Genomic DNA, 9,509 nt, shown 5'->3' with positions numbered 1-9,509 from the left:
CGCTCCCTCGAAGGTTACACGGAACTCCGGGGAGCCGGTGAGAGCCTCTTCAGGATCCGGCCAGCGTCACGAGTGGGTGCAGCCGCCCGCTCTCGTCACCTTCCGCAGCAGGCGCACGCAGATCTGTTGCGCCTTGCCTTTGGATTTCGGGTTCCAGGCAGGGAAACGAGCGCAGCAAATGCGCGCTCTCATCACCTACCCCAGGTGAGGCTTGTTACGTTTCGCCTTCGTCGCGAGAAGAAAATCGGCGCGGTTGCAGCGGAATGCCCATGAGTCACGAAAGACACGCGGGGTCAACGCCTGAATTAGCCACGGAAGCGGCGTCAGTCATCCACCCCGCATCTAGCCAGCAAGCTCTGCAGTACAGAAAGAAGTTAGCTGCCACGTTCGGCAGTACTAGACATTCCAAGGGGCCCGGGTGCCAGCCGGGTCCAGTCATCAAGCTGACAGCAGCAACCATCTTCCAGGGAGAAGTGGTCAACGACCGTTTCCCCTACACCGAGCAGGTGCTACCACATGAAAAGCGCGGGAACGCTCTTCGAGAACCTTCCAGAATCTGCGCGACGCAGATGGCATCCTTCTCTCTCTCCCAACACGTGACGGGGACGTGTTCCCTATTCGCAACGGGCATGACCTATAGGAAGCGCGCGAGGCGATTCAACATGGCTGTCACTGGGATGATACTCCTTGCGCGTCGTCGTTGTTGTCGTGTGCCGAGCTGCGCCGCGGAAGGTTGTAGCGTTGTAGTGCTAACCGATTTTCGGTAGTCTGCTATGATGTCGCTACCATTCAGCAAGCCGCTGTCTCTAGGAGACATCATGAACCATATTGGAGCGGCAGAAACAAGAATTCGATGCCTAATTGAAGGCGAAGCGGTTCTCAACGCCGGCCATGTCATCTGCTGCGGCGTGAAGGCTTCCAGCATTGGATCCGTCACAATACAAGGACTTTGCGTGCAGACATCGAACGTTCAGCAAAAACCACATGAACTGGAGTTCATTTACAGCCAAGACAGCTCCATCAAGGTATGTCACACGTTTTACTGTGTACGGAGCCTACAGGCCAGCATGAAACGCTCGGCTCGCTCAAAAGTATCGTTTCTCTAGACAGGCTGTGCGGTTAAGCCTGCGGTCTGTCGCAAGTACAGTCAGCGTCAGTGGTGTAGCGATGTTTTTACCGTTAGGCATGACGATGTCAGTACAGTTGTTGATAGTGCGTCGACAAACATCGCCGATCTGACTTGCGCGTAAACTCCCGAGCGCCGACGGAGCTCTTGAAAGGTCGCGGAGCCCTTCGACGTTGCGGCGACATCGCGTCGTAGCAGCCTCAAGGAAATAATATGCTAGCGGTCGTACTGTGTCTGTCATTGCGTTGCACATCATCCATGACCACCTTATCCAACAGTTTGTGCTCATACAGGCGCGAATGTTTTTATGTAGGGCGGGCGCTGCTCTTGTCTATGCAGAGTTAACACCAACATATTCCATCGTTTTATATCAACGTTTATTAATTCCAAAATTATTACAGAATGCCTTACCATATGCGAGGTTTTCTTCACGCTGATTATCCTTTGGACTGATAATCGCTGCGTTTGAAAATTAAAATTCGTTTGCACACTTCATTTTCAGGGCCACTGCTCCTGCAAGGCTGGAAACTCCCAACACTGCAAACACATGGTCGCAATGTTGCTGTTTGTAAACAGGCAAGAGTGCTTTTATTTCATCTCTTTATTTTCATCAGGCACAGCTCAGTAGAGCAAGTGTGAAGTGGCACTTTGAGCATGTAGAACAACTCATGCAACCTTAGGCAGTTTCACATAAATAAAGCACATATGCAACCAACAGAGCTAAACTCTTCATTCTAATGAAAATATCCTTGCTTTCTGCTAACTAGCATTAGTATCACCAAAGTTCCGAACAGTAATATGAAAAGTTCCTTTGTGTGCATGGTTTAAATTATTGAAGCTAGATTAAAACACTCTTTGAAAAACTGCAAACTAATTAAATACTTGGTGGCACTTAATACAGACATCTAAAGGCAGCTATGCAGACATGTGCTACAGAAGTATCACTTGCTTTTCATTCACAGGACTGGCATCAACAATCTGGAGCATCTGACGTGCACCGACCTGAAGCAAGCCTGGGGCAAACTGAAGGCATCACCGATGTACCACGCAAGAGAACTAAAAGAACTGTGCCATGTGAATGCCCAGCAACGGCTACAGCTACCTACAGACACACAGGAAGCCATAAGGCAGAGACTGATAGCAGCCCTGCCAGAAAGTGCATTGGCACTTCACTTTCACGGCAGCCTGCAGGAGAGCTCTCAGTCACCTGCTTCGGATCCAAGTGACGATGAACACCAATTGCTGAGCCATATGATGTGCCAGGACATGAGGCCCTACACTGATTTCCTGTACCATAATGTTCGTTTCCAAGAGGTGGGAAAGTTCAAAATATGCAAATCATCAGACCAAGATTTGACAGAACGGGAGCAGCATTTTTACAGAAAATATGTGGCGGTGACTCGGGAGGAAGCCCTGCAGATCTTGGCTGCAACACGGAGTCAAGACAACACCATATGGCACAAAGAGCGGAAAGTCAGGATAACCGGGAGCAGGTGCCACGCATATTTCACTTTCCTTCTGAAGGATGGCCGCACTTGGAAGCATAAAATGTCAGTAATGATGGCCGAAAGCTTTCGTGGCAACCAGGCAACACGCTACGGAAAAGCAAGCGAAGAGCCGGCTATTGCCGACTACATAAGTAAAACTAAAAATTCAGTGACAAAGGTTGGCCTGGTTGTGCACCCTCTCTTGCCTTGGCTAGGGTATAGCCCAGATGGTGTTGTCTTCACCAAGGGAGTGCCAACAATTCTCTTAGAAGTAAAGAGCCCAGTACACGGCAGAACAAAGGAAGCTGTAGATCTTGTAGAAGAAAGGAAGCTTCCTTATGTAAAGAAAGGTGGAGAAAACATTGTTATCAACAAGAGGCATTCGTATTTTTCGCAGGTGCAGCTTGGGATGTTCCTGCTCAATTTGAAGTTAGCACACTTCGTAGTGTACTCCCAAGTAGACTCGCTAATCGTCACCGTGCATCGATGTGACGAACATATTGACAGGCTCATACGAAGGCTGCAGTTCGTCTATTTCCAGCACCTTTTGCCAAAACTTGTGGAGTCTCTCTAAAGAGGTCGAACTATTTCGAAGTGGTGAGGTTTTTTTTTTATTACTGCAAGGTTTCACAATAATTGTAAAGTATAATGATGAACAGGCACAGCATCTTCAGTTCTTTGTAAATATGGTGTACTTAGTAAAACACGTTGCGGGGCTAGTTGGTTATGCATTTTCTTTCGTTCAAATTTAAGCAGCGCTAACTTTTAGGACGCTAACATAACAGGACAGCGCCCGTCCTGTTATGTTCTCTGTGTATTTGTCCTAAAAGTTAGCGCTGCTTAAATTTGAACGAAAGAAAATATAGTGTACGATGGTGTTTATACAAGGTCTGTTAGAAAAGTATCCGACCTTATTTTTTTTTAGAACACCTGATGGATATGAAACAAGCGCGCTTGCACCAGCAGACCTTGAACTGTCGTGCGCATGCACGAATTTTTTCCCGCCTGCCGATAGAGTCAGTCGCTGGGAGGCAGCGTTTGAGTGAGGAAGTGCGCAGTGCTCTCGTCGGTTTTTTAGTGCAAGCAAAATGGCGGTGCGACAGGAGCAGCGCTAAGGCATCAAATTTTGCCAGAAACGGGGCGACAGCCAAGTGGAAACCATTCGGAATATTTAGACGGTTTTCTGTGATGATGCTTAGAGCAGCACACAAATTAAGCAATAGTACAACTGGTTTAAACATGGCCACAATCGGTGGAGAGCGAGCCACGCTCCGGTCAACCATCAACATGCCGAAATGGCCAGGTCATTGCCGAAGTGAACGCTATGGTGATGCGGGACCGTCGTGCGACTATCTGAGAAATGGCGGGAGAGGTGGACATCAGTAGTTTTTCTGCACATTCCATTATCACCGAAGGTTTGGCCATGAAGAGAGTTGCGGCGAAATTCACGCCGAAGCTGCTCACGGTGGAGCAAAAGCAGCTTCGTGTTGAAGTCTCACAGGAGACATGGATTCCACAAACAGTGACCCCAACTTCATCAACACCATAATCACTGGTGACGAGTCTTGGGTGTACGGATATGACCCGGAAACCAAATCCCAGTCGTCATAGTAGACGCATTCCACGTCGCCAAGACCAAAGAAGGCCTGCCAAATGCTCAGCAACGTCAAAGTGATGCTGACTGCTTTCTTGGACTCTCACTTTGTGGCACACCACGAGTACGCGCACCCCAGGGTAAAACAATGACACATCCCTCCATCGCCTACGTGATGCTGTGCGGCGCAAGAGACCGGAGTTGTGGTCAACAGGAAATTGGCGCATCCATCACGACAATGCTCCTGAACATTCTTCGCACTTGATTAAGACTTTTTTGGCGAAAAACCATACCCCTGTAGTTCAACACGCTTCTTACTCTATTGATATGGCCCCCTGCGACTTCTGGTTGTTTCCCAAAATCAAGAGGTCATTGAAAGGAGCGCAATTTTAGACAAGAGAAGACATTATGGCTGCAACGACAGCTGAGCTAAACTCCATTCCGAAAAAGGCCTTTTCGGAATACTTCCAACAGTGGCAGCACATCTAGGAGAAGTGTGTTGAGTCCCAAGGAGACTGCTTTGAAGGTAATTAGATTTCCAACGCTCCAGTTATGCCATTTTTTTTTTTCTTCGGCCAAAGGTCGGATACTTTTCTAACAGACCTTGTATGTACATTTATGTATGCTCCTCCTGCCCAGACGTTCTCTTACAATTTCTTTGGAGGAGAAATTCTAGAGGCCTGTGTACTGTGCGATGGCAGTGCACGTTAAAGAACCCCAGGTGGTCGAAATTTCCGGAGCCCTTCACTACGGCGTCTCTCATAGCCTTCGTCGCTTTGGGACGTTAAACCCCATAAACCAACCAAATAAAAATGACACAAATGTGACAAAAAGGTTCTGATACAATTAAAGAAAAAATGGATTCTGTCTGCAGTTGACATGCCTGGTCTAGTTAACATGCAGTCCAAATCTCTTCTCAGAAAGAATAGGCGTTGAAAGGTTCACAATGCCTGCGATTGTGATCAATACCTGATCAAGCGCTCCCACCATTTCCCAAGGAACGGGCTCCTTCAGAATCTTGAACACTTTCATGCGTTGGATTGCTCGTTCCACGTGCACCCTCGCCCTGGCAATTTTAAGTGTCTTTTCAGATTCGGCCGCTGTGAACTGCGCCTGGTTCCGCAGGAAAGGGGGCTGCACAATTCCGAGTCCGTGTTCCACACATAGACTATCTATGCTAAACCCTTTGTCGATCATTACATCGTCCCTAAAGCTATCTAGCTTGTTGAGAACTGCTGCTTTCTCCACACATGCTTTATCGGAAGCTCTGCCGCCAAACCCATCACTAAGAAATGTGATGAGGCCTGCAGGCGACACTCCAATGAGTACCTTGGCAGTGTGCATGCCTTTGTAATAGGAGTATGTCAATATCCTACATGATGCACAGTGAGATTTTTCTAATGCAATTTCCGTGCAGTCAAGCACAATGCGAACTTCTTGGTAGTCGTTAAAGCACTGTGGCATGTTCTTTCTTATTTCATCCTTTTCAGGCCATGGAATAGCAGCTTCCAAAATGGCAGCAAGGTTTCGCAGTGTGTCGTAGAAGTGCCTTGCCACTGTCCTTCTGCTTACGCCGATCAATGTGGCCAAACATTCGAAAGGAAGGCATGTTTTCAGCCTAGTGAGCACAAGCACTACGCGGTCAAATACGGGAATGGCTGTGTTCGAATGGTCTATTCGAGCCACTTCATCTGCTATTGCCATCAGTGCATTCATCGAATTCACTCCTGTAAAGGCCACGACAGCAGCATTAGTTGATAGCAAATCTACCAACTTAACCTTCTTCGGCGCAAGGGCATCAGTGTTAACTTGTACACCTTTGTCCAGAACACTCTTTTTAAGCACATCTTCGACATGGCTGCACCCCTGGAGCTGCAGAAGTATGTCGGCCACCTCCACATCCTGTGCAGCAGCACAATCCAAGCGGCCATCTTGCCCGACTGAAGCCTTGTTGAGGCAGGAATCACCTGGCACTGCTTCCGAGTCAGCCATCTGCATCACAAAACCAAATGTGCCCAAGGCATGATGAGAAGATCCTAAAGCATTAGCAATTGAATGATGACAACACATAGTGCGGCTACGTCATTTGCAACGCTTACCTTGGTAACGTTACTGGTAGCCAGTTCCGCCTCAGTGGGCAATGCGAGTGGCACTGACTCTGTGTCTGAATCCCTTGGTAAGGACGCTTCTGCACAAAACAAAAGAACCCTCACCCGTGAAAAAGTGACAGCACAGCCTAAAAATTACCATTTGTTTAGAGCTGTTGCGTTTTAGCTTTCCCTGGCCCACTGTGGTGGTGTAGTAGCTAAAGCGCTGAGCTACCGAGGTCACAGCAGCCACTTATGTGATACAGGTGTAAAATGTACACACCTATGCATATGACATGGTGTGCACGCATGGCAAAAAAACATTTTGTCGAACCAGTAGACTCTAGAAGACGGCATGCAAATGAACGTTCAATTAGCACGAACAAACAGGTTCCGGTAGTTTCTTCGAGACTGTCACGGAATGAAACCTCCTTCCATCATATGCACTCGAATCTGATAATCCTGTCAAGAAGCTGGGATATTTGTTCTATGGCTCCTAGCACTGCTGCCATGTATTTTGATGGCCTGCTTTATTTGCTGTTCTCATTTACGAGCCAAAGCTATGGTACAAGCTTTGTACAAATAAAAAAGTGAACACCTTGTCTGTGTTCTTCGTGGTGAAAACTCATAAACCTGGTGCACCCTTCAGGATGATTGTCAGCGAGAAATGGACCTGGCAGCAACAAAATATTAGGTTCATGCTTAAGCACTTGAATAATCTGGTTCTTTCTGATCCCTCTACCATCAAGAATTCATTGGATGTGGCCAGCATGTTAAAAGGAGATCAGATTGGATATGCCTTTTTCATAAATGTTGAAGATCTATTTTATTCCATACCACATAACGATCTGTTTATTGCTGTCGGACAGTGCATTGAAACAAAAGGTACTATCGCCTTCCAAAATACGGCCAGCTTAAGTGTAGACAATTTTATGTCACTTTTAGAAGTTTATATCAATGCTACTTCTACCCAGTTTGACAACCGGCGCTATCTACTGCTCCAGGGCATTTGCATCGAAAAAAATATTGTTTGGTTCATTTTAAATGTTCATTTTAAATGTTCATGAAGCCCCAGTGGTCTTGGCCCACTCCGACTTGCACATTACGAGGAAGAATAAAATAGGTGCACACTGAGCATATGGCATTCAATAGAAGTCTTTGCGCCTTAAAGAAAAACATATCAAGTTTCCCAAAACATACCTTCCTGAGTTCGTGCAGACGCCCGTGCCGCGCGAGCTGCTGCTGCCTGAATCCTGGACAAATCCTGGTGGTCATGAGGCCTGACAGGCAGGCGCTGCGACGGTACAGCGGTCTTCTTTAGCCGTTTTCGTTCGGGCGTCCACACCTGAGGGTCTGGGAAACACAATAACGCATTACATTGGCTTCACCCAGATATCATGGTGAGGTCACTGACTGCCGGTGGGACCAGCTTAAACTCCGTCATAACTACACTTTAGACTGAACGAAAATATATTTTTAAAAAGTTAGCATTCGTAGGACATGGTCTGTGCCCATATCAGCCGAAGAACGCTGAGTTCCGTGTCGCGCAGAAATCGTAGAAGCTCTAAAACATATCTCCAGGGAGGAAACTGCACAGCTAGTATGACTCATTCTGGCGCTTCGAGAGACGCGTAAGTTTAGTTCATGGGTTTAATGCCCCAAAGCGACTTAAGATATGAGGGACGCGTTAGTGGATGACTCCGGAGAATTTCGACCGCTTGACGTTCTTCAACATGCACTGACATCGTACAGCACGCGGGCCTTTAGCACTTCACCTCCATCGAAATGCGGCCGCCGATTTCGCGTCAGCAGCCGAGCACCATGAGCACTGATCCATCGCGGCAGCTAAAAGCAATCAATTCACAGTCAGACTAGTTAGCCTGAACTCAAGTCATGCACCCGCTGACATGATCAAAGGTCACCGAGAGAGTAACGACTGAATTTTGCAAGCCATACTGCCACTATAGTACAGCATAAGCTGAAATTTAAGGCCCGAGCTACGCTACAACGCAATGATCGAGGATCAGCGCTTTACACTACCCTTCCCTGGTAAGCTGTACCGTAGCAGTCGCAAAAGTGCACATTTACTCACCCGTAGTGCTCCAGAAGAAGTCTCCGGCGACGAAGTGTTCGCTGCACACTCTCATTGACGGCGTCACAGCTTTACCCATACGCAGCTTGACCATCCATTCCTTTTTCAATCGCGAGCCATCCGGAAACGAATGGAGGCTTACGCGGTTCTTCACAGCTCTGTTGACGCACTGAGGCACGCAACACATCCGATTGCTCTTGTATTTTCTTTCCATCGCGTGAAGTTACGCACGTAAAAACGGGCAGGAAAACGCAAAGGCAGCCACCAACGCATTCAGCCGCTTCAGCGCCTCTGTTGGCGTCTGCAATAATCCCTGTGGCGTTTCCTTTTCTGACCGCTAGGTGGCGCCAGTGTAGGCGCCCCTTGCGAATTGAGAGAGTAGGCAAACAAGGGAAGGGGACGAGGGGCTCGTTATAAATATGACAGAAGCCAACAGCCACAGAAACCAAGGGGCACAGGGGATTTTTTTTTAATTCATTTATTTATTTTGTGGTGTTGATCAATTTTGGGTATTACTGAATATGTTATCGCTTAAAGCTAATTGATTAGAAAAGCAGAAGAGAAAACAACCACTTGCCGCCAGTGGGATCCGAACCCACGACCTCCAAATTACGCGTCCGGTGCTCTACCTCTGAGCTACGGCGACGGCTGTCAAACCTTCTGCTTTCGGGGGTATTTATGTTTACAAGTAACCTAACCTTGAGAGTGTTCATCAGCGCCACCCACGCTCAGAAGCGGCGGACGTAGAACGTCCTGAGTTACCGCAGGTGTGACGTAGAACGTCATCGAACGGAGAGGGTGGAAGCTGCGAGAGAACCCCCTTATGCTTCCTATGGCATCAAGGCTGCCAGAACCGAGGCCCTCGCTAAGCAATTAGGCAAACAAGGGAAGGGGAATGAGGGGCTCGTTATAAATATGACAGAAGCCAACAGCCACAGAAACCAAGGAGCACAGGGGATTTTTTTTTTAATTCATTTTTTTTATTTTGTGGTGTTGATCAATTTAGGATATTACTGAATATGTTATCGCTTAAAGCTAATTGATTAGAAAAGCAGAAGAAAAAACAACCACGTGCCGCCGGTGGGATCCGAACCCACGGCCTCCGAATTACGCGTCCGGTGCT

At 47.6% G+C, this 9,509-nt stretch overlaps 2 protein-coding genes across 2 annotated transcripts; one reads left to right on the top strand and one right to left on the bottom strand.

The window, feature by feature from the left end:
* The first annotated feature begins 753 nt into the window (after positions 1-753).
* LOC149357965 (uncharacterized) lies at positions 754-3,187 on the top strand. Its single transcript, XM_089576689.1, has 4 exons — positions 754-1,025; positions 1,629-1,702; positions 2,089-2,599; positions 3,011-3,187. The coding sequence occupies exons 1-4, from the start codon at positions 774-776 to the stop codon at positions 3,185-3,187; spliced, it is 1,014 nt and encodes a 337-aa protein (XP_089432815.1). The 5' UTR covers positions 754-773.
* A 1,862-nt stretch (positions 3,188-5,049) lies between these two features.
* Positions 5,050-8,480, bottom strand: LOC149357964 (uncharacterized). Its single transcript, XM_089576688.1, has 4 exons — positions 8,387-8,480; positions 7,495-7,647; positions 6,307-6,395; positions 5,050-6,199 (listed from the first exon to the last, which is right to left on the bottom strand). The coding sequence occupies exons 1-4, from the start codon at positions 8,478-8,480 to the stop codon at positions 5,096-5,098; spliced, it is 1,440 nt and encodes a 479-aa protein (XP_089432814.1). The 3' UTR covers positions 5,050-5,095.
* Positions 8,481-9,509: the final 1,029 nt, after the last annotated feature.

Source organism: Amblyomma mixtum, chromosome 3 (assembly GCF_055824585.1).
Source record: "Amblyomma mixtum isolate Tamu chromosome 3, ASM5582458v1, whole genome shotgun sequence".
Classification (NCBI taxonomy): domain Eukaryota; kingdom Metazoa; phylum Arthropoda; class Arachnida; order Ixodida; family Ixodidae; genus Amblyomma; species Amblyomma mixtum.
The sequence above is the reverse complement of the archived record's forward strand: the minus strand, read 5'-3'. Positions and strand labels throughout refer to the sequence as shown.